General features: G+C 38.4%; 2 protein-coding genes and 2 long non-coding RNA genes across 16 annotated transcripts in view; 2 read left to right on the top strand and 2 right to left on the bottom strand.

Moving 5' to 3' along the window:
* Nucleotides 1–1,471: 1,471 nt before the first annotated feature.
* On the top strand, nt 1,472–2,928 carry LOC113514574 (uncharacterized). Its single transcript, XR_008253248.1, has 2 exons — nt 1,472–1,691; nt 1,901–2,928. It is a non-coding gene; the product is annotated as an uncharacterized LOC113514574 (long non-coding RNA).
* Nucleotides 2,929–3,169: 241 nt separating this feature from the next.
* LOC128201463 (protein toll-like) lies at nt 3,170–13,289 on the bottom strand. Of its 3 annotated transcripts, none has more exons than XM_052898512.1 (8): nt 13,122–13,289; nt 12,603–12,934; nt 10,355–11,261; nt 8,070–8,248; nt 7,504–7,649; nt 5,304–5,432; nt 4,700–5,221; nt 3,170–4,166 (listed from the first exon to the last, which is right to left on the bottom strand). In XM_052898512.1, the coding sequence occupies exons 2-8, from the start codon at nt 12,808–12,810 to the stop codon at nt 3,435–3,437; spliced, it is 2,823 nt and encodes a 940-aa protein (XP_052754472.1). In that variant the 5' UTR covers nt 12,811–12,934; nt 13,122–13,289; the 3' UTR covers nt 3,170–3,434. The 3 variants fall into 3 exon arrangements, with proteins under 3 accessions (XP_052754472.1, XP_052754473.1, XP_052754471.1); XM_052898513.1 differs by having other exon boundaries at nt 12,603–12,756; XM_052898511.1 differs by lacking the exon at nt 13,122–13,289 and having other exon boundaries at nt 12,603–13,030.
* A 2,861-nt stretch (nt 13,290–16,150) lies between these two features.
* LOC113518974 (collagen alpha chain CG42342) overlaps nt 16,151–24,466 on the bottom strand; it is a 528,837-nt gene continuing 520,521 nt past the window's right edge. For 9 of the 11 annotated variants that reach the window (XM_052898576.1, XM_052898578.1, XM_052898567.1 and 6 more), the window contains 4 exons: nt 22,029–22,055; nt 21,752–21,805; nt 21,596–21,622; nt 21,337–21,504 (listed from right to left, as the gene is read on the bottom strand). In XM_052898576.1, coding sequence (XP_052754536.1) covers nt 21,430–21,504; nt 21,596–21,622; nt 21,752–21,805; nt 22,029–22,055 — 183 coding nt within the window. In that variant the 3' untranslated portion in view covers nt 21,337–21,429. Of the gene's footprint in view, nt 17,893–21,336; nt 21,505–21,595; nt 21,623–21,751; nt 21,806–22,028; nt 22,056–24,466 lie in introns of those variants that run through there. The other 2 variants (XM_052898569.1, XM_052898575.1) reach the window with 2 other exon arrangements.
* On the top strand, nt 18,991–24,428 carry LOC128201471 (uncharacterized). The gene is made up of 3 exons (XR_008253256.1): nt 18,991–19,478; nt 20,960–21,001; nt 21,919–24,428. It is a non-coding gene; the product is annotated as an uncharacterized LOC128201471 (long non-coding RNA).

The raw sequence follows: 24,466 nt of genomic DNA, 5'->3' as shown, positions 1-24,466 counted from the left end.
ATTAAAAAAAAAAAAAAGAAAAAAAAACATTATATATTATAAAAAATGGAAAAAAAAAATATATACACATATATATTATATATCAAGAAAGAAGAAGAGGCCACAACAAGAAGACACCACGCCGGCATACACAAACCACCAGTGTATGCCGGCTCAAGAACCCAGCGACCCGGAGGTAGTTGCCTCCGGAGATGCAGCCGGGGTAAAGGGGTTTACCCCGAGACCCCTACCTCACCCGCCTACACTATTAAAGGCGGGCAAGAAGACCTAGATTGATTGATTCATTTTTCCATGCAGTCTAAGTTATAACTGTACTTGGAATAACTAATAATTCATGACTAATAAAGTGAACGGTGACCGAAAATTATACCCGACAAATTAACGTTGTCCTACAAGGAGACGACATAAAAGCTTATGTTATATCAACTTCCTTTTGTTGTATCGTACCGAATATAAAAAAAAAAATAAAAAAAAAAAAAATTTGCCCAGTAAGAGCAGCAGCAGCCCGTAGGTGTATCTATTGAAACACATGATAGGTATGACGGGCGCGTTCAAGCGTACTCTTCACGGTCGTAGTTCAATCCACGATCATAGACTGTTACAACTTTTCATAATATAATGTAACTAGTTAGCTGACCCGGCAAACGTTGTTTTATTTATGCATACATTATTTGTAGAAAATATTTTTTTAGTACAATAAAAAAAAAAAAGGCAATTTATAATAGACTTCTTTATTATTTAACAAACTATGTACATTTGCGGAATGTATAACAGTATTTACAGTATAAAAATATTCAAAAAATGGACCTAGTGTAAAATGGTACCAAGAAGTGTACCGAGGCACAACAATATTTTTATTAATTAGGACGATTAACAATCTAATTACATATTGCTGGACATATTGTAACAGTCCTACGCCGATTAATAATCTACATCAATGAACAATATTAGAGATAGTAACAATGATATCGGTACATACATTAGAATATAAAAACACAATGATTTTTCAGTACATGGTAACACTTACATATGGTATTTACAAACTCAATGCTATTATTAAACGCGACAAGTCTGCCTAAGGTCGCAAAAAAAAGAAAAAAATAAATAAATAAAAAAAAAAAAAAAATTGTGAACATAGTGACCATTTCGCCTGTCGACTCCGATAGTAGAGGCACTCTACATTAATAACATCAGGCATTTACATATTTCAATTACAACTGTATTATCACTGTATTACGGTATTATTAACAATATGATGTCACTAACTAAGAATGGCCGATATCACGATTTCACGTAATTTTCTATGATAGGCTGATTCATATTTAAACATTTGTTTTTAGATTACAAGCCAGATTATATTTATTTTAGTAAAAATAAAAATGCAAAACATATCAGTCCACCATGATAGATCGAAAGCTAATCAGGAGCGTGTGACGTCACCCTTTCGTAAATAAATGTCAGTCATCCATTTTGTTTGTCATACAAAGTACTATACAAAGTTCTCACAAAGTTGTTGCGCGCTATTTTAAAATTAAACTCATCATATTGTTGATAAAACCTAAACAACGAAAGTACAACCATCACGGAACGAGGATTTATCAAGGTCGATAGTTCAAATTTGCCAAGAATAAACTTGTTGATGCTGGCAGCATTTTTTGCAACAATGACTTTGCTCGACTACATTACAAAATGTAAAAAAAAAAAAAAAAAAAAAAAACTTCTATGTAAGGACTTGTTGTTGAATAAACCGTAATAATAATAATAATAATAATTATATATATATATATATATATATATATATATATATATATATATATATTACCATTAAATACCTACACAATTTTTATTGTGAGGGTATATTTTATTTTGAGGTTATATAAATAATACTTTTTTGTTTTAGATCTTCACGACCATATGGTGATGACGCTGTGAGCTACGCACAGCTTAGACGTGAAGGGAAATTGTATAGTGTAGTGTAAAATTTGTCCTGAGCTTAAGGTTCATGCCAAGTTGTATGTTGTGTCATATTAATAGTAGATGAAAAGGAAGCTGTTGTTGCTATAGAATATAACGACTGTACGTTCTACGAAGCTTCTCAAGGAGGCTGCAAGCATTATATAGCATTGCTGTATGCATGGAGATACAAAAAAAAAAAAAAATGCAGAGACAGCTGTGGAATGTTACTGAAAAAAAAAATTATCAAGTCAAAACTGTCCTAAGTTCGAGCTAGCTTGAAGTATATGTCAACAAAGTACATGTAAAAAAAAAAAATAAAATAAAAAAAAAAAAAACTAGCTTACCATCAAACAATAGAGCATTTGAATAAAGTGTAAAAAAAAAAGCCGTTGTAAAATGAGTGATCGGACTCTTATAGCCCAGATTCCATTGGCCATGAAACATGGTAGGTTATTAAAAGATTAAGTGAGAAAACCTGTCAGTATAAGTTACGCAAGTAAATTTCAAAGTATGGGCTCATGCTGTCCGAAGAGTATCCAATGATAGCAGGTTCACCGGATTTGTGAGGATCACATTATTGAGATTAAGTGTGCCTCAAGTACAAAAATTCATCGACGTTATGTTAAGAATTGCAAACCCATTGAAAAATATAACAAATGTAAAATTCTGTTTTAGTTAAAAAAAAAAAAAATTGTAAGTTGTACAGATGTAAATAAAATGCACAAATTATAGTGTTATACATAGTTTTATTTAATGAGTGAACCTTGTAAATATATAAAAGCGCATGCAATCACAATAATGTCATCAAGAACTTTAATAAGACTTGTATTAAGACATGCATGAAGCTTTGACACATTAAACTCCCTTAAATGTTAATAAATAACTTGTTCAGCGTTTTTATCGTTGTATTAGTACATTTGGGGACCACACGCCATCGAAATACATTGAGTTTCATGATTATTGTATCAAAATCTTGAAAAAAAAAAAAAAAAACTTTCAACAACTAGTCTCTTGTCAAGTTTTACGACAGGTTAACGTCACAGGCGATGTCATTGCTGTTTTAACGTTTTGGCGCGAAATCTAAATTGCATTTATAAAAAGGCAATATTTCCCTTAATTTCTTAAGTTAAAAAAAAAAAAATTACAATGTTTTTAAGTTAATGGCATTTTTTATAATAATAAAAAATATAATGGCATTTTAATAAAAAAAAAAAAAACATAGGCATATAATACAAAGGTATTTATACTTTGGCGTTATGTTACGGCACATCTGCAATTAGTGATTGTCGATAAAATAATAACTATGTAATAACAGAGAGCTGTACAGTCGCCATCGCCACACACAACAAATCACTCGTCACAATCAGTAGGAGCAGCTGCACAGTCGTGTAGTCAAAGGAAGTGGTTCAGGTAGTATATCGAGCGAGGTTCTCGCGAGGACATATCGTATAGTTCTGGCCGCCGTTGACTGCGACGGTTCAGGCGGCCGGCGGGGCGGCGGGTGGTGCTGGCGGTGCCGGCGGTGCTGGTGGTGGTGGCGGCGCGCGCGGCGGCGGCAGCGCGGCGCGCAGGCGGTCCCAGAAGCGCGGCTCGCCCCAGCGCAGGTAGGTGGCGGCGGCCAGGTAGCGGCGCAGCTCGGGCGCGGGCAGCGCGTGCAGCGCGCGCGGCGGCGCCAGCAGCACGGCCAGCAGCCGCGGCCGCGCCGAGCGCAGCGCCGCCGCGTGCGCCTCGCGGAACTCGGCGCGCGCCCACGCCGAGCGCACGAAGTGGCGCGACACCACCACCAGCGTGCGCCGCGACCGCCGCACCGACGCCGCGATCTGCGCCGGGATCCAGCCGCCCACCGCCCAGTCGCGGTAGTGCAGGCACAGCCGGTACGGCCGCGGGCCCGCCTCCAGCCGCGCCACCAGCTCCTCCACCACGAACCGCTCGTCCGCGTGCGCGTACGACACGAACGCGTCGTACGGCCGGTCCTCGTCGTCCTCCTCCTCGTCGCCGGCGGCCGGCCAGCAGGGCCGCACGCCGCGCTCCGCGAGCCACCGCGCGAGCCGCTCGCGGCAGCCGGCGAGCGCGAGCAGCGCGGCGAGCGCGGCGGCCGCGAGCACGGCGCCGCCCAGCGCGAGCGCGAGGCCGGCCGGGCCGCGGGCGCCGCACGCCGCGGGCCGCACGGGCCGCCCGTCGTCGCACGTGGTGTTGCTCAGCCCCTCCACCTGCGGCCACCGCACCTCTAGTACCTGCTGGCGGCCGCCGAGCGCCCACGACAAGTGCGCCCGAACGAGGCCACGTACCATATTTTCGAAACAACTACTGAACTGACCCGAATGGAATTCTGTAGACGGGTCGGTTTCATAGTAACCTAAACCAAGAATTACATCTCAGTCGACTAATTCATATCAATCACACGGACAGAGATGCAAAATGCTTCTTTAAAATGACCCTACTAAGACAGACAACCGTTCGGGCATCGACCTCGAAATTCAAGGATTAGAAAAAAAAAAAAAAAAAAAAAAAAAAATGGGAACGACTAACATTTAGATTAATAATAGATAGAAGAGCTGTAGTTTGAGTATACATAAAAATGCAATGGGTATTCGTTTTCATTTATTATGATTGTGGCGTGTTTAAATATTATTTGTAGAAAAATAATAATTTTCATAATAAGATTTTCATAAAAAAAAAAAAAAAAAAAAAAAAAAAAAAAAAAAAAAAAAAAAAAAAAAAGGAGGCGCGGCGGCGTACATACCCGGTCGGAGTTCTCGAGCAGCACGTCCACCAAGTCGCGCTCGCCGCACGAGCAGCGCAGAGGGTTGCCGGCCAGGCGCAGCACGCGCACGGCTGCCAGCAGCGCCGCGGCCGCGTCGCGGTCGGCGCCCGTCAACCGGTTGTCGCGCGCGTCCAGCAGCCGCAGCCCGCGCGGCAGGTCGCGCGCCGCCGGCAGCCGCGCCAGCCCCGCGCCGCGCACGCTCAGCTCGTCGAGCGCGCGCGCCGGCCGCAGCGGCAGCGCGGCGGCGGTGCAGCGCGCCTGCAGCGCGAGGCCGGCCGCCGCGGCCGGCGCGGGCCGCACGCGGCAGGCGCAGCCGGGCCAGCACGCGGCCGCCGGCAGCTCGCACGCCAGCTCGCGGGGCTCGCGCGCGGCCAGCGGCGCGCCGTCCTCGCAGCGCAGCTCGCCCACGGCCACGTGCTCGGGGCGCGCGCGCAGCGCCAGCGCGAAGTAGAATAGTTCGCAGTCGCAGCGCAGCCGCGAGTCGATCAGCACGCGTGCCACCTGCGGGCCATTGACCGGTCACTCGGCCCCTCCGCTTTTTCGCGAGGCGGAGACCGACCCAAAAGTATATTATTATTTTTACCCTCCGAGTGGGCCCGGCCAGGACGCAGTCGTAGTCGCGACGGTCGTACTCGATCGTCTCGATTGGGTTGTGCTCGAGAATCACGATCGACGCGGCCGGATCTCGCCGGCGGACCTGGAGATCGTTGTACTGAAAGAGTAGAAGGAAAACGTTACGGTCTAATCGGCTCTATTTCCAGCATTTCTCCACCTCGAGCCCGATGTAGAGAGAGACGTTCCCGATTCGAGAATTTCAGCATGACCAAAAAGACTAGATTTTTATTTAATTCTTGTACAAAATATTTTCGATAGAACATTTATCTCGTTAAATGTTATAATACAGAAATACTGAAACAATAACATAAACGTTTAAAGTATAATATCGTAAAAAAAAATTTGAATTGTAAAACAACGGACAATATCAGCGATAAGCTAGTGGAAACTGTCCAAGCAGTGGGAACTAAATTTCCCACCAAACCGAACCGTCACTGAAGCAGGATGATGACCTTTCCGACCACTTCACCGCAAAAAAGACGCCGTTTGTCGTATCTCCTCACTTTCAGGGCACTTCCCTTGATAAAAAGTCGAGTCTAGGAATTCTGGGCGTTGATATATCTTGCGACGTCCAGTTTTGCTGTCATCTGGAGGAGAAGGCTAAGACAGCTTCCAAAAAAAAAAAAGTTAGGGGTGCTCAATAGGGTGAGACGGTATTTTATGCCCGAATACTGCCTGAAATTATATAAAGCTCAAGTCAGGCCGCATATGGAAAACTGTTCTCACTTATGGGCAGGAGCGCCACAGTACCAATTCCTTCCGTTAGACCGCATTCAAAGTCGAGCGGCTCGAATTATTGATAGTCAACGCCTTACTGTCCGACTTGACCCACTGAAACTGCGCAGAGATGTTGTATCTCTGTGCATCTTCTACCGAATTTATCATGGGGAGTGTTCTGAGGAATTGTTCGGATTGATACCTGCTGCTGATTTTCACCACCGTACAACCCGCCACAAACTAAAGTTTCATTCCAATCATTTGGAGGAGTGGCGGTCTTCCACCGTGCGTTTTTCAAGGCACTTTCTTCCATGCACAACCACCCTTGGAATCAACTTCCAGCAGCAGTATTTCCGAACCGATACGACAACATAACCTTCAAGAAAAGAGTATATTCCTTTTTAAAAGGCCGGCAGCACACCTGCATTGCCGTTGGTGTTGTGGGTGATCATGGGCGGCGGTAGTCACCATCCTTAGCCAAGCATGGTTCTCTAGATTATGTATGAAGACAATGACAGTATTATACAGATAGCTTTCTATAACCATTTTAATGTTTAAAAAAAAAATTATATAGTTCGGAAACCTATTTAGACAGATACAATAGTAATATTACTAATCACTGCCATCCACACCCAAACAATGCCATCAGGCATTAGGTCCGCCCTGTACACATATTTTAATGAGTGCAAAAGTATAAATAAATAAATTATGTATCACTCCACACTGGCTACACATTGTTTCTACACTCCACTCGCACCAAACCAGGGCGCGTCGCCTATACTTCTATTAGAAAGAAGTAATTTTTTTTTGTAAGTTTCGGTGTTCGGGGTAATCTTCGGTACCATTGATCCGATAAAAAAAAAATCTTTTTTCACTGTAAGAAAGGCTATAAAATATTAACCCTGAGTGCTATAGGATACTTTTTATTTTGGTAAGTATACATTTTCAATAATTAATCACAATAAAGACAGGAGAAATTCTATAATATGGAGTGCGCTGCCTGAACGGTTTCTTTCTTTCTTTTTGTATAATTATGCTTAACTATACAAAAAGATATGTGCGTGGACGAAATGACAGTCGAGTTTGATGGCTAATATGCAAGGTTGTAGACCTGCTGTTAATAATAACGGTAATCAATCTTCAAATGTTGGCAGGCACACACATACTAATGGTAGCGGAAATAAATAAAATAATTCTAAGAAAATAATCACTTCTACATGCATTTTTATTCTTATTTGTTATCTAAAATTTTATTGTCCGTGTGATTTTGACCATAACCATTTATACCATAAAAATGGTAGATAGTAACTGTAGCCTATACCAGGGATGTCACGTGCGCGTTGCCGACCCTGAAGAAAACTTAATAGACATGATAGATATTTCTAAAAAATATTTTCTGCAATATTAAGTATTTGTACGTTAGTGAACTGTTTGTGAATAAGTTAGTATACCTTTAGTTGGGTGATGTTGTTGTGGGAGAGGTCTAGGCGACGCAGGCGGGGCATGCCCTCCACCCAGTCGTTGCAGAGTCGGGTTGCGTTCACTTTTTTTAGTTCCAGTACCTCCAATTTTTCCATTAGCGCCAATTGAGAACGGTCTATGAATAAAACGAAAATATACACTTACTGCACTTTCTATAGGGCATAAAAATAATTATAATGACAGGTTGAGCCAAGTTGGATAACGGACTAACAATAGATTGGACACCGTCTAGAGCAATTGGCTTCTCATTTCAGATGCTTTTAGCTCAGACGATGTATCCCATCACATAAAAAATAACTCACCCCAGAAATTGAATGAAAATGTATTCATTAGTTACTTGGTATAATTTTGATATTTATATACACGAGCGCTACTCGAATGGTTTCAGCCACGTATGTTACATTAAGAATTGGCGCCACGGCATGTTGCCTGTGAAGTTATGATGACTGTATCCAGGGTGTGAAACCTGTCCAAATAACGGAAGCAGACAATAATGAAATGTTTTAAAAATAATGATGTATTGAAGAGAGTTGACCCCTGACGACGACGGCGCCGTCGGCGCGCGTGGCGGCGCCGCACAGGTCGCCGAGCGGGTTCCGCGACAGCGCGAGCGTGCGCAGCGAGCTCAGCGGACTCAGCACCGACGCCAACTCGTGCTTCAGCAAATTATTTGACAGGTGCAGCTCTTCCAAATGTTGTAGTGATGAAATTTTGCTGAAATATTACAATATATAAGACGCTATCACGTTTGTATTGTCACCGACTTTTTAATACAACTATAATATTACTGTAAATGTTTTGATATTGATGTTTGTTACTTAATCACACTTAAATTGGATATACACAGCTACTACGCTCTAGACTTGCTATAGCGGCGTATCACTTAGCTAGTGACACCATTTTAGTGCTTATTGTTTTTCATTTTTTTTACTGTTATGTGTTTTTTTTTATTATTATGTGTTTATTTATGTGAAAATAAGCACTAAATAAATATTTCTTTCTTTCACGATCTACCTATGTTGAAATTTCATTCTAATCCATTCTGTAGTTTTAGCGTGAAAGAGCAACAAATATCCATTCATAAATTTTTACAAAATTTGAAATTTATAATATTATCAGGATTTACATAGTCTTTATCCATAAATTACGTCATCTATTTTTGTCATTATAGATATTTTTCACATTCACGGGAAAAATTATGAGCATAAAAATAAATAAAAATTGGCTTAGGAATGTGCAAATAAAATGACGGAAATGGAACCTAACACCCCCCACTCTTACGGCGGTAGAGCGGTGCGAGGACGGAAGCCGTGCATCGTCTAACGTCGTTTCAGTTCGGCAGACTTCGGCACGGTGTTTGTGTGCGTGCGAGTAGACGTATGCGTGTAGACTAGCCGCTGACTGCTCATAACTGATTCTATCTCTTTTATTAGATACAATGCTAAGTGAGACAGCGTGCTTTTTGCGAGCTGCTCCGGAATTGGACGAATACGTAAGCAGCTGTTGTGAGAATGTATATAGGTGTATAGGTATCTATCATCTATGTCCAACAGTGAATAGCTGTACGATTAAAATTTGTGTATAAAGTGTTTTAATATTAAATATGAATATAATATATACTGCTATAAAAAAAAAATACATAACCTAAATTTTGGATTTTGAAATGAGCGATTTTAAAAGTAGCCCTCTTTTATACACATAAACACACACCCATATAGTTTAAATTTTCTATTTCGATTCTCAATATGTATATATATATGTATATATATATATATATATATATATATGTATATTCTTCATTATGTATAATAATTATAAAATTGCATAAGTTGATAAAAAATGCTATACAATAGCTTTACCGCGGCACTCCCCGACTGCCACACGTCTTTCTTTTTTTAATATTTTTCTTATAAGGTTGGGTCAAAAATATCTATAATTATTCCAAATATTAAACGGATAGAATCATGGCGCCAGACAAAGACGAACCACAGTGTTCCTTATAGTGCGAGTGCGATTTTGTCAATAAGTATAAAATACAGGGCCGTGCCTGACGGGCGTTCATTGCGTGCACCGCACGCAGGCGGCCGAAATTAAGAGGCGGCCAAATCGTTACAAGTTGTTTACTGGGCCGATTTCGGTTAACCAAAAACTGATTTTTTTCCCGGTTTGATGCCCTGTGTATAATAATAAACATTAAAAATTAAAGTAGTTTTTTTTAATGTTATCCTGGGGGCGGCCATACAGCCTGGCACGCAGGCGGCCATATACCCAGGCACGGCCCTGATAAAATATACTTAGTTATTGCATAAGTCCTGCCATATAGATCGAATTTAGAATTATAAGCAAAGACTTTAAAGAATGTTTTGCATTCAAATTATGAATGCTTATAGTTTTTAAAAACGCGGATATTGTAGAATTTTCTGTAGTATTTCTGTAGGATGGAGCGGACTCGGTATGAAGAGCGCGTGGTTGCTGTTGCATTACACCATTCATCATTTTCTCATCATAATTTTTTAACCATAAAAATATGAAATATTACGCTTACATTTGTTTATCGCACAATTAAACTATACAGTGAGATGTCTAGTAGCAATGACAAAAAGGGGTCCGGTCGACTTTGGTAAGCACCCCCTATGTATCGTCTGCAGACCAGAGCCTTATTTTTAAATGACATAATTTGTTGGTGAGGCCGTGTTTTTTAAATGGTATAATTTGTAAATTAGGGCATGTACAATAATATTTATTTTAATTCAAACAGATAAAGCTATGAGATACAAATACATTTGTAAGTTTTTCTTTTTTATTGTTTCATTGGATTACCTTGGCAAGTGTTGCAGTTTGTTGTTATTTAAATTGACCACACGGAGATTCAAGCTGAAGGAGAAGAAGTCTTCAGGCAATTCTCGAAGATTGCAACTTTGTATGACCAAATTAGTCAGATTAGTGGCGTTGTGTAGTAGTTCGGGTGGGAGTCCTTCTAACGATGTAAGTTCTTGCAGTGTGAGATTCTGTAGTCTTGCACAGTTGGCGAGCCAGTAGTCGGGCAGGCGCCGCACGGCCGCCTGGCTCACGGCCAGCGCCTGCAGCGCGGCGCAGCCGCTGCGGCGACCCGGCCGGCGCTCGTGCCACAGCTGCACAACTAGTTTGTTCAGCTGCGGAAGGCTCGGTAGTTCTTCTACCGGAGCAGTCAGGGTGAGCTCGCGTAGCCGAGGTGCCTCGGACAAGTTACTCACGTCTTTCAGGAATGGTTCTTCTAAATACAACCTTTCCACACTATCGAGTGCTTCTATTGGGAGGCTTGTAAGGCCACCGTTCTTCACGCGTATGTCTTTAATTCCTAGTGGAAGCCGGTCTAGCTTCACGTTTTGGAGGCGTAGTTTACCAGGTCCTCCATCTAAGAAGGTGAGAAGACCCGTATCAAGTTTCAACGCTGCATTCCTTCGAGCCATAATATCCAGTCTATCTAAAGTGATGTTGTCAAAACGTGCCACTTTCAATGACAGCTGTGACGTCACATACCTTAGCACAAGCTCGTGTGGCCTGGATATATTGAGTGCAACAAATAGTTCTGCATAACTACCATTAGACAGTAGACAGTTGTCCAGTTGTACCATTTCTACCACTACTTCTCGTGGAAAACGTGGAAATAGAAATTTGTCTAGTTCTGTGTTCTTACAATCCAGATGGAAATAATCCCCGTCTTTAAAATTTATAATAATTTTTTTACCTGTAAAGATATAAATATTTATTTCAGTCAAGAAAGCTTAACTAAAATATATATATGGTAATCCAGTTGTTGTTATGTTAAAATTCTTATGTTATTATCCCTGTATAACAGTAGAATGAAATAAATTATGTGCAAATGTATGTTAACTGCAGTGAACTACTTAATTAAATATACTTGCCATTTAATTAAATTGACCATTATATATATATTTATCTTGAGATGAAATATTCTCATTTCTTCACTGCAATGTGATGCACTTAAGAGCCCATTTAAAAACAGATGATTAATTAGTTTTAAACTATTACATTGTTTAACATATTGAAATTCATGTATGTACTATTTACAGAACCGCTTGCTTGCTGGAAAGTGGTACTGTCACTATTTGGTGTTAGTGTTACAGATATCCCTCATGCATTGCCATATTTGAGATATGTATAAGATATTATCCTACATACTCTGTCATTTTACTGTCATATCCCAAGCTTCAAACTAAAACAAATTAGCAAGAGGTATGTACCTCTACCTATACAGACTTTTGAACAAAGTTTATCTTTGTTTTTGGAACTTTTATTTCTTCTCCCATTCACTGATAAGTGGAGTCAATATTAATACTTGAAAATAGATGACTTAAAAAATATCAATTCTAATCAACTAATTATGAATAACTGTTATGTTTTTAAGCAAACAACTATAATACTCATAATGTATGAGACTAGCAACAAGATAGTAATTTTGAACATTCAGTTCAATTACTTTTTCTACCATATCCTAATCTTGTTTCTTTGGATTCTCATGATAACAATCTCACTAGAGTTGTGAGCAATGCAAACATTAGTCTAAGTAACTTGAACATTCAAATATGATTAGATGCAACATAATAACATTATTCGAGTAGTTCGAGTTACAAAATTCTATTCAAGTCGCATCATCTGTATAGTTTGATCCCTCCATTAAATATTTTGTAATATTTTTTATAAGTTATTAGCTTTTTGCTATTTCATAAGACATAAAATTAGATCTTCAGCAACACAACTGTGAAAACCACATACAATTTGGTGCAGTAGTTTTTGCATTATGCACAATAAACCCTTAATATACAAATTCTATCCAGTTATAATGTTATTAGTACTAGTTAATACTTTTAGTTAGATTCACCCAATAAAAATATTTGGTGACATATAAACTATATCTGAGTTGCATGTTAGAATAATATTATTATTATATCATTAGGCTTTTTAAAACAATCTAAATTGGCTGGACTAATCAGCTTTTAATGCACACGAGGCTAATCTTAAGTGTACAAATGTGTTTAGGATTACATTGTATTCTGATGTTTCTTACCATGTATGGAGTAAAAATGTTCTATAAATGAAGATGAGGAGGTGTATATGCAGTCGTCACCGGCGGCGGGCGGGCAGCGCGGCCTCAGCGAGTCGTCGCCTGCGCTGCCCGCGCCCGCCAGCAGCGCCGCCAGCACCAGCATGTAGCACCGCCCCTGCCCCAGGCCCATAGTTAGTGGTCCACACCCTATTACATACTGATAGCACATTCATCACATTCACAAACAAATTCACTATTTTGTAATCAAAATTAAAAACCAACTAAAATTTGTTTGCAATAATTCAACACTTGTAGATACAGAAACACATTACTATAAGTCATTTCCTCGAATTCTGAAATTAAATAAATGGTTATTGGTTATATGACGCTAACGCACATGTTTGTGTGTGTATAGATAATAAGTTAATAACGTTTGCTTATGCATGGGGATATACATGCACAATTTTCCTCATTGAGTATTGTAGTGCTCGGGAACTTATCGTTATTATTAAATTCGTTATCAAATAATACAAATCTTACATGATCTTTTCACATATCCCACATTTTTGGGCACGCAATAATTTGTTGAGTATATACTTGTGTATTACTATCTAGGCATTTTTATACAAATATTATTTAATTATATATTTAATTTTAAATTGCGTTGATAGATACAGGTTTCGATATTATAATTTCAAAATAAATAAACAATGACATTGACGTTGACATCCGCACCGTGAAGTACCTTGGTGTATATACGTAAGGCGGGGTGAATAAAAATAATTTGACATTGTTTACATTTTTTTAAGTTTATCTGCAAAAGTAGTAAAATTTATTGATTAATCGCCATACAATCATGGATTACGATTTTTACAATTTGGCTATATATATTTATCTAAATTGAATTGTTTTCTTGAACTCTTTCAATGTGTTCGTTTTCTATACACCTCGGGACTAGGGTAAAAAGACACGGTCACTTTAACAATACAAGTTTAAATACGTAAGTCCGTTTTTTTTTTATTATTTTTTAATCTTATATTGTTCTTTAAATATATGTAAAAATAAGCTTAGCGTGTCTTTTTATTCTTTTTATTTATTTATTGAAACAAACAGTCATTAAAAAGTTATAGTTACGAGTATTGTAACGTGTTTAATACGATAGTAGAAGTACTTAGTTGATTAAAATGAAGCATATACAAAAATACAGATATGAAAAAAGAAAGAAAATCTACAATAAAGTAATATACTAATAACAAATACACACAGAGTTATAGATAATAATATATAGATTAGCAGCAAAAAATTTCTTTAAACCATAGACTTAATATAACGTACTACATACTAATAGGCTGCCAATACAATTACAAAAACAAGACGAAAATGTGATTGCACTTTAATACGTGAAATATAAGAACAAGGAATGATAAAATAAAAACTGTAAATCATACGTTTGCTTCCTTTCATTTTATACAAATATAATTAGTAAAAAGAGGACGAAAGATATACCATCAGCTGCTATTTTTGTCAATTCATAGCAGGTTATCGTATGAAAATGTTATACGGCTGTATAACTCTACTAAATTTAAATACAACCGGCATGCATACAGTCTGTATAAACTGTGTCGAATATATAATCAAGTAATGTAAAATTAGTTATTGTCAAATAATTGGCATATCAAAACATTTCTATATAAAAATATATGTCAAAATTTTCACTCCGTAAGTATTTTTAATTACCCCTCACGCATGTCTCTTTAGCCCTTAAGCGATTTTATCGCTCCCTTTCTTCGTTTTTGTCGAATATAATTCTAATCACACCTTTTTTTTAAAAAAGAAAAGTTATATTGTATCGATTATAAATTATTTTACCTATTTTTAAATAATAATTACCTTTTATATAATCAGAAGCACAAATATATTACTTACATGCTTTAATATATATATATATGTACTGCGAAAATTAAACGGCTGAAATATTATATATTAACAACAAAAAAAAAACACTTGAAAATTTTGCACTTCCGCACTATAATTTTCAAAATTTGTTTTCATATAGATTGAAATATACTTAGCATTTGATAAACATTGTCTTTAACGATAGAAATGTTGACTATATCATTTGTATCTTATAGGAAGTATGATAGACATAGATAAAGGCCTTAAAATTTTATCCAATTTTTTTCTATTCACCCCGGATATTCTATTAACCTTGTTCTATGGTAATGCTCAACACTTGGTTTAAATTTTAGCTCGTTTATTTGCTTATGAATTATTTCAGGTTTATTACATGTATTAAGGAATTTTTTGTAATAAGACTGTAATGGATGTGTCTATGCTTCAATTGCCGCTTGCTGTAGTTGTGCTTATTTTACACAGTACCTAGTATAGTATTATGTTATCTCTAACAGTATTATCCTAAATTTATGCAATATTCATAAGTATCTGACAGCTGCGCTTACGTGAATAATAATAATAATAATAAATAACTTTTATTCAAGTAAACTTAATAATAGGCCTTTTTGAATAGTCTTTTTTTATAAATCTACTGCTCAGTTCGGAATGTAATTTCAGCTGCGAAGAACCGACAAGAAACAGTTGTTGTAAATAAGTAACCAACGTTATTACAGATATAAATTGTTAAGAAAGGGACTGACTGAAAGTCAACGCTGTGCAGCCGTACACATTGCTCTGGGACACTCACAGCATCAGCTGAGCCAGTTAATTGTCTAATATGAAACGCTTCTTATATACATATTTGCTGTAATTATGTTTTTCTGACAATAAATATTTTCTATTCTATTTTATTAGATGTCACTGTAGTCGAGTAAGAATTTATTATCTAAATCTATAATATACAACATATGATCATCTTTCGTGCTAGTCATTTGTTTTATTCGGATCTCCCTAGTGCTACTTTTTAGTAAGCGCTCGTTCGTTTAGCGCCCGTCATATTAAATTTATTTATACGGTTTATCTGTAGGTACACCCAAATGAATTATATACGTCGTGTATATATATGTATTAAATACGTCCTTTTTACTCGTATGTATATACGTATTAGAATTAATTTGTATATATTACGTCAAATAGTTTAGTAGTGATTGTCACGTTACTATATCACAGAAACAACTATCTAGGTATCTTTATTAATTTACTTTAAAAATTTATTTTTACCAGAGGAAAACTGTACAAAAGTCGTTTATTTAGTCGTTTTGGGTACCTCTGTCCTATTCGTGGTTCTATCGTCCTGTTTGCATGGCTGTGTTACGGTTTGAAGGGTGGGATATGGCAGTGAATTTACAGGGTACAGAGGAATAACACCTTAGTCCTCAGGAAGTGCAATGCATGGAAGGTATCATGGGCGAAACAGTATACTCTATATGTCCTTAGTACTGCTCATGTCTATAGGCGACGGTTACCATTTTCCATCAGGTGGGCTGTAAGCTTGTTTGTATTTCTAAGTGGCATAAAAATTCATACCTATAGTATTGTAGGATTGTAAATTTCAATATGGCAACGAAATATTAAGAAGTGGTCGCGAAGAGTGGGGAATAAAATAAAATTAACAGTTTATGATAATAAAAATTTCACAATAGTTATATTTTATTTACAATTAAAATAATTTATACAGTCGCATATTTTTAATTACAAAAAATAAATACCCAGAAGTAGGCGAGCACAGGTACATTGCAACACACACCACCTGCATTACTCAATACATACTTTCATGTCTTATCTATATATAATTATATATTATGGAAAATCTATTTACCTCTATACTATACTAGACACATTATGGTATAAATTATTTACAAAATTGACAACGCCTGCTACATAGTAGCATGTTATGCGATCTAACAAAGGGCACGGTCATCTATGAAGTGGCTAGCGAATCACAATACATTTTATAATACCTTATGTTCATATGAGCGCATGCATGCGTTAGAAAGAACGAGGCGGCAACGATGTTGTCTCCTGTTATGCATGCGGAAGTAATCTGTGGATACGGTTACTTATATGGTTACAAGTACATTCGTTTGTCGCTTATTTTAATGGTTTGCCTTCTCTGACAAGGGGCAAATGTCTCTGTCGGTAGTTACATTTTCTTTAGCAGACGCATAAAAAGAACAAGACTCTAGTAGCTCTCTCGTTCTATCTCATACACACGTAGGTATCTGTCGATAGACACGTTTGCCACTTGTCTAGGAGGACTGGCCTCATATCTACTTTCATTATTGAGCTTTCTACTGTACTGAGTCTCTTGAGGTACGGTTTGGTAATGATTGATTCATTATTTTTTAGTCATAATTATGTTTATTAATAATAATAAGTGCCATATAATCACACCAATTGTCTGGTTCTCAAGTTAGGATATCCTATGTTATTAGGAAGCAGGCAGCAGACATCTGAGGGCACAGCCCATTACACCTAGCTCCGGGTCAATTCAGGAAATCTTAAACTAGCCCAATTGGGGAATGGAATCCGGAACTTCACTTACGCAAAGCGACCGCGTGCCCATCACTGCGCTATTTATAGATTATTTTTAATACGATATTTACGTACGAGTATGTACTTCTATTTGCGACATCGCTCGTAGAAAAGTTCAAATGTAATGAACTGTCACATGAGCGAGGATCACATGCGCGACTTGTACCGGCGATATCGCCAGCAGAAATACGTATGTATGTTTAAAGGATGCTATGGTGCAGTTTAGTTACGAAAGTAATACAAATACGAGTACGCACCTATCTATTGCTACAATGAACCACAATATATGAGCGCTAGAGACACTCGCCAACGAATCGATTCTAATGATGACATTTTACTTCCTATTTATTACCAAAAGTTCATAAAAATTATACAAACTAAAAAAGGTACGTTATCAGCTAGAACAATTAAACGTTTTGGCATAAACATTAAAACTTTCTTCGAGACCTATATATACAACACAAAAATACTTACGAATAGCAACACACAGACTAATACAATGGGCGATGTCGCACTAGCAGCTGTATATTTCAGCTTAGCTACTTTACGAGTAATTTGTACAGAATACAATGGAAAGTGGGTTCACTTGTATTTACAATTAAACAGTCATTTCCATAAACACCTAGTTATAATTCTGTTCGATCAATATGAACACTGGCGAGTCTATAAGAGATCGGCATCACTGACGTTTGTCGTCTGGTGGCTGGAGTCAAGTGGAGGGTCAGGGCTCAGGTGGCTGCGATGATGACGCGCCGTCGCCGTCTCAAAGCGGCAAATCGTTGTCGACGTCGAGTCGCCGTCGCACCCACTGCAGTACCGCTTCCTGCATTTGTCAAAATTTGTATTAACACTTGGTAGGCAAAGGAGACAACACCTACTGGCGTTTCTCATTGCTCGAGCACGGGACAAGCGCATAAATTTGTTGGCAGTGGTATTTAATTGCTAGAAAATGCCGCTGTGTATATAAATGTTGTGAAGATTGCACTTATGCACATAATAAGGTAAAAATATACATATATAAACGTTATTGGTATTTAAATAATTATCTATTCTAGAGTTAAGAAAAAATCATGCTGTAGTAGCGCCAACTTACTTCGTTTGTTAGAGGGTTTAAAGGATTAACCACCACCGACCAGAAAGAAGTAAAGTCATAGCAAAAACAATTAAGTAGATATATATTGTTAAATGAGTAATTGAGTAAGAGTGTTAGGTTGTTGGTAATCTCTATTGAGAATAGGACATTTACAGAGAGCTGTTACAGAAACAAGTTTGGAGTCTACAGATGTTTCATTAACTTTACAGAAATAAGAATATACAAAATACTGATAAACATAAAGGGATTTTGAAATTTGATTGAGAGTGAAAAAACAAGATTATAGAGAATAGACTTCGTAGAGAGATGTCCATAAAGAAAATAAGAATGTAAAGAGCATGGGTTTCGAATAAAAACAGAGTGGAGAGTTAGCAGAGGAAGGTAGTGTAGTGGTGCAGCGGATGTGGAGGAGGCGTGCGGGCGGGCGGTCAGTCGTGGTGGTGCGAGTGGTGCGCGTTGTCGGTGTAGTCGTCGTAGTCGCGCGGCGCGTCCAGCTCGTCCTCGCGCTCGTAGTCGTCGCCCGCGTCCGGCTCCGGCTCCTCGTCGGACGCGTCGCCGTCCGCGTCGCCCGCGCCCGCGCCGCCGCCCGCGCCGCCGAACTCGTCGCGGCCCGCCGCCGCCGCCTCCTGCCGCCCGCACCGCGTGCACACACACACACACACACACACACACAAACTCACACACACACACACACACACACACACAATACTGGACATGTATTATTATGCACCGTCCGTCAGATTCTACCGATGAATTGTATAGGTTCGGCATTTCGTCTAAACTGTTATGTTCATTTACTTGCTCAATGAAAGTCGCGAATGTCCTCGCACACCCGGATACCCGCATTGACGAAACTTCTTTTTATAGTAAAACATCGCATGTTTATGTTATGCGGGAGAGTTCCTTTGAAGGTTGTACTCGTTCGTCAACACTGGTGCTCCAATTAGTGGCGTTAAGCAAAATTATGTTAGGCTACGATAGTTTGTTACGACACTACCAAGCATTCTACTTGTATTGTTATTGTTCTGAGACAGCACCCAGCAAACCTCGTATTATTACTTGCTTACCATAAAACTAAAAGCAAAGCATTTATTTTTATAAACGAGTAAACGAAACTGTCGTTTCGGCTAGCGCTCGCGTGTAGGAATAATGTGGGGGTATTGTGTAAAGTTTTTATTGAAATTTATAATGAAGCCTTAAAGGTTTATTATTTTTTGAATTGAACTTGGTTTTTAGAATTAACGAAAGGAATCACGATTTAAACAAATGGAATAATAAATAAATGGAAAACATATTAAAAGGGAGCTAACGCATAGGTAAAGAATGTTTTTATATTTATGGGTAAAGTAATTATTAAGGCTCTTTGTTACTTTCTCCACTTTTCTCACAAGGGTAGTGGCTACTTTATTATGGACATCTTATTTCAATTAAATATAGCCTCTATATATTTTTTTCGCAAGGAATTCAATTGACAAATAAAATGAGTTCATAGAGCACTTGTGCAGTAAACACCTATGTCATGGATACCTATGTGATGTGGCTGTTTTCTGCATAACTGGCTCCAGTCTCTGTCGGTTACTTTATAATTTTTACTTATAATGTAAGTGATAACAGTTCGACCAGTCGTCATGAAAGTGATATAACGTGTAGAACGTTGTATTTGGGACAGAGAAGGCCACAGGCTACTTTTTACTTTGGTCAACCTACATATATATCTTGATCACAAGGATGAAGTCGCCGGTAAAATTAGAATGAAATAAGTATAAAGGAATGTGGTTTATGCGGTGTTTGACCTTAAATTTAATTTAAAATTGTGGGTCTCCAGCCGCAGCCATCTCCAAATATATTTGGCAGCGGTCAGCCCGTCGTCGCCAAAGAAAAAAACGAGCGAAAGAAGAAACACGGCGCGTCCAAGAATTTAAATATATACGGCCATGTGTGCACGCCCTGCTCGCCCTTGTCCCCCTTGTCTCCAAAAAAATACGTTGCGCCCGCGCTTGCCCACCGGGTCCCGGCACAAGGAGCGGTCGCGACGACACGCGCCACATGAAAACCACACACTGTTCAAACGGTGCTGACCAACGTTACGACACTACCAAGCATTCACTTGTATTGTTATTGTTCTGAGACAGCACCTAGCAAACCTCGTATTATTACTTGCTTACCATAAAACTAAAAGCAAAGCATTTATTTTTATAAACGAGTAAACGAAACTGTCGTTTCGGCTAGCGCTCGCGTGTAGGAATAATGTGGGGGTATTGTGTAAAGTTTTTATTGAAATTTATAATGAAGCCTTAAAGGTTTATTATTTTTTGAATTGAACTTGGTTTTTAGAATTAATCACGATTTAAACAAATGGAATAATAAATAAATGGAAAACATATTAAAAGGGACTAACGCATAGGTAAAGAATGTTTTTATATTTATGGGTAAAGTAATTATTAAGGCTCTTTGTTACTTTCTCCACATGATTATTTTTTTCACTTGTCATGGATACCTATGTGATGTGGCTGTTTTCTGCATAACTGGCTCCATAAGTGATAACAGTTCGACCAGTCGTCATGAAAGTGATATAACGTGTAGAACGTTGTATTTTTTACTTTGGTCAACCTACATATATATCTTGATCACAAGGATGAAGTCGCCGGTAAAATTAGAATGAAATAAGTATAAAGGAATGTGGTTTATGCGGTACCTTGGTGGGTCTCCAGCCGCAGCCAGGCAGCGGCAGCCCGTAACACGACCACACACTAAACGGCTGACCAACGTTACACTGATTCACTTATTGTATCATTAGGTACCTTTTTGACGAAATTTCAAATGTTAAAAAATTTAACAGGTAAGTTAATTTTTTCTTTATGATTTATAATAAATAATAAAGAATTTACTTGTAGAAGAAAAAAAAGTAAATAAGTAAATTTGAACGAATAAATAATTAGCGATCGTATAAAATTATTACAAATAAATACCATAGAGACCATGTAAAATGACTGCAAGTTACGGCTTGCAATTATGTTAACGGTAAGAGTTGAAACCCACCGGGAACGTTCATGAAACCGTACAACTTAAGAAGAATAATTAATTGAACATTTGAATGGTAAATCGATAACGCGATAGTTCGATTTCAATGGAAGGCTCCTCTATCGCTTAGAGAAGGTTGTTCGGCTTCACGAGTCGGTGTTGTCCAGTCTATTCGCTACAGCCCACAGTTAAACTCATACCCATCATATTAGTAGTACATGCGTTATGAATCGAATGACGAGAAAATTAGGTGGATGCATAAAGCGACGTCATTCCGTTACTTACGGGTTCTCCTTTATAGCCTTTGTCTCCTTTCGGGCCCTAGTGAGCGAAAATATATGTTATTTGTCGTAACATTGGGTACCTACTAAATATTCTCATTCAAGACAACATGGTAGGCGCTGTAACTAACCTCTTGTCCGGGAATCCCGTCGGTTCCCTGTTAACGGAAGAATTTGGGACATTAATGATTTTATTTGACTGAAACTTGTAAGTAGCTATGATTAATAAGCAGTTAGTAATATAATGAGTTTTGCATGAAAATAAAAAAAAAAAATGTGCGACATACTGGCAGTCCAGGGTCTCCTCGCTCGCCCTTGGAGCCCGGCTCACCTTGCGCTCCCTGCGGCGCCCCACCACGGTTCAGCAAAAGCCATGAAATGACGCGAACACCACATCACAAACAATTAAAACATATAATGTATAAATAAACACTGTGTATGTATATAATGATAGAGGCAATAAATAATAATGATTCTGAGATCCTAAATATATGTGATGACCGCCTCACCTGTCCCTAGCACGCGGTAGGGACAGGTGAGACGGGCGCGGCCGTCGTCACTCACCTTCATGCCGTCGAGTCCGGGCGGGCCCTGCGGAACAACCACACATGTCAACCACTGCGCTGCCGAACAACTTATCGCGACTCATATATGCAAACATGCACCGCATACGTGCCAATTGGAAACATCATCACGTCCAGCAGGGAAGGATATAGTTGCCTTTACACAATTGAAGGTTGAATGAGTAACAGGTACATACGGTTTCGTGTCATCGTCGTCATGCAAGTGATGCAGCGCCATGAAAAGTTCCAGTCGCAGAGAGTGACTTCGGCGAGAACGAGCGGCGAAAAGGTCAGAACGAAGGGTTGAGTTCAAAGAGAAAGACTAATATGCACAGCATGCAAATATTTATTTTCATTCAAAATAATTTGTAAACAACAATAATTTATGCTCTCCTGACGTATATTATTATGGTACAAATGACAACTTTCGATTTTCATAAAAAAAATAAATCCTTAACAGCATATTGATTAGCAGCGAGACGTGACATTACGGTTCGGTTTTTATACTTATTGTTTGGCCTTCGGGTTGAGCGGTAAGTAGGGTGGCGTAAGTATATAGGGAAAAATAAAATCATAGATAAATGATATTATGAACGAGTGGCCGCGTGGGAGCCGTGCTGCCGCGCTATTTGCCGCTCAAAATGGCGGCCGAACGCTTACGTTGCTCGCATGTGGAGTGCGTTCATAAAAATAACGAATTTTACTGTTATGACGTGATCATAATAAGTATACATCGTTCGAAGTCAGCTTTACAAACAAAAATACTACAATGTTCGCATCATTTTTTTATTGGAAACTCATGCAGTGGCGGACTAACGAGGAACGGAGGAGGCGGACCTCCTCGGATTTCTGGTTCTAGGGGGTCTCCAAACGCCACCATTTTCCTCATCCATATCCATATTCTTTGCATGTTTATTTCAGTCTAATTTTTATTTCACTTGCAAGATTTTAACTAAATAAATATTAACATTTATACATACAAAGCTAAACTGAATAAAAAGCTTGTAAAATTACTTGAATTTCTTGTACTAAGGGTCTCATTCGGATTTGCCGCCTCTGAATTCTAGACGTGTTTCGTCCGCCACTGATGTCACAGTTTTATCGTTGTTTAAAAGACAAATGTATCTTATTTCGAATTACTTAAAATTAAATAAATTAATTTCAATTTGCTTCGCATTTTATATTTTAAAACGTATATTTAATAAGTTTGTTAAAAATTTGTTGTTTGATCCAATATTTTACTAGCAATAGCTACTAGTTTAGTATAATTATGGTCAATGAACAATGAAACAACGTTGTTCAGAACTTGTGTACACGGATACATTACTAAGCTTCGGTCTTGATGCACTCGTGTATTGCCTGTCATGTGTTATCATCATCATCATATCATAATATATTGGTATTTCGTTCTCTTTCCTATATGCCTGTATTTCTTTATCTCTAAGCAGTCTCCTTTAAAACGCCTGTTAAGCATTAGTAAGTTTCCGTGTACATTACAAAATTATAGAACTGTTTTAAATGTATTGTTATATTACAAACAATGTTCAGTAAAATGATGCGAAATAGTTAAATCTTATTTTTGTTATGATTAATGTTGACAATCACGACATGATTTATTGAATATGATGATAAACAAATGAAATGGCCGTCTCAAGTTAACAAAAACAGTCGTTTCATGTAGTAAAGTCGTGTATTACTAATGCCTGTATGTTGTATACTTTGAGTTAGTGGACATACTACTTCAGAAGGACAAGTGAGAATGTTGTATTAGAACTGAGAATAACAATGGCATGTCTCTTAATTACAAAAAGAGGTCCCTCTTCACCGATGCAGCTAGCGCGATATGTCTTCAGCGGTGAAGAGTTCGCGGTCTGTCCTAGCCTAAAAATCGTCAATAATCTTTTGTACATTTGTAAAGAGATTCATCTCCGCGAGCGCTCCGAGACATCGGCGCTACGTCGATTGCTATTTGTAAAAAATAGGTACAATTTAGTCGTAATATTTATATTTAAGTGATTATTATAAATTGTGAGAAAAACTGAAAAATAATGACAGTGGAGTTACATATTACATTTATTCTATAATTTTCACTTTGTAAGTTAAAATTTTAAAAGAGCGTAGGCTGTACAAGCGACGAGAAGAGTCGGAGCAACGATGTCTCGTCGCGTTTCGAGCTTTCGATAATACGTATGATTATTTTACAGTGTCGAGTCGACAGATAATTATTATAATACATCAAGAGAATGATCAATAAGTAGTAATCGATGATAAAAGGTCAATACGCACGAGTCAACATTAATGTAGGTACAGTACAGGTATAGGTAATATCTTTAATACATGAGGCGGGCGCGGTGCGGTGCGGCGGGGCACGCGTGGCACGCGTGGCGCCCCCTCGGGACGGTAACACCCGGGTCTGCACATTGTCATTCGCTTACAGCA

The sequence above is a fragment of the Galleria mellonella genome, unplaced genomic scaffold (genome assembly GCF_026898425.1).
Source record: "Galleria mellonella isolate WM207_F2 unplaced genomic scaffold, CSIRO_AGI_GalMel_v1 utg44, whole genome shotgun sequence".
Classification (NCBI taxonomy): Eukaryota; Metazoa; Arthropoda; class Insecta; order Lepidoptera; family Pyralidae; genus Galleria; species Galleria mellonella.
This window is presented reverse-complemented; position numbering and strand designations above follow the sequence as displayed.

Coding starts and splice junctions, on each gene's coding strand:
- LOC128201463 (XM_052898512.1), bottom strand. CDS start 12,810: ATGTGCTATCAGTATGTAATAGGGTGTGGACCACTAACTATGGGCCTG. Junction 7,650..8,069: donor CGGCGCCGTCGTCGTCAGGG/GTCAACTCTCTT, acceptor TTTTATTCATAG/ACCGTTCTCAATTGGCGCTA. Junction 4,167..4,699: donor TGCTCGAGAACTCCGACCGG/GTATGTACGCCG, acceptor CGGTGGCCGCAG/GTGGAGGGGCTGAGCAACAC.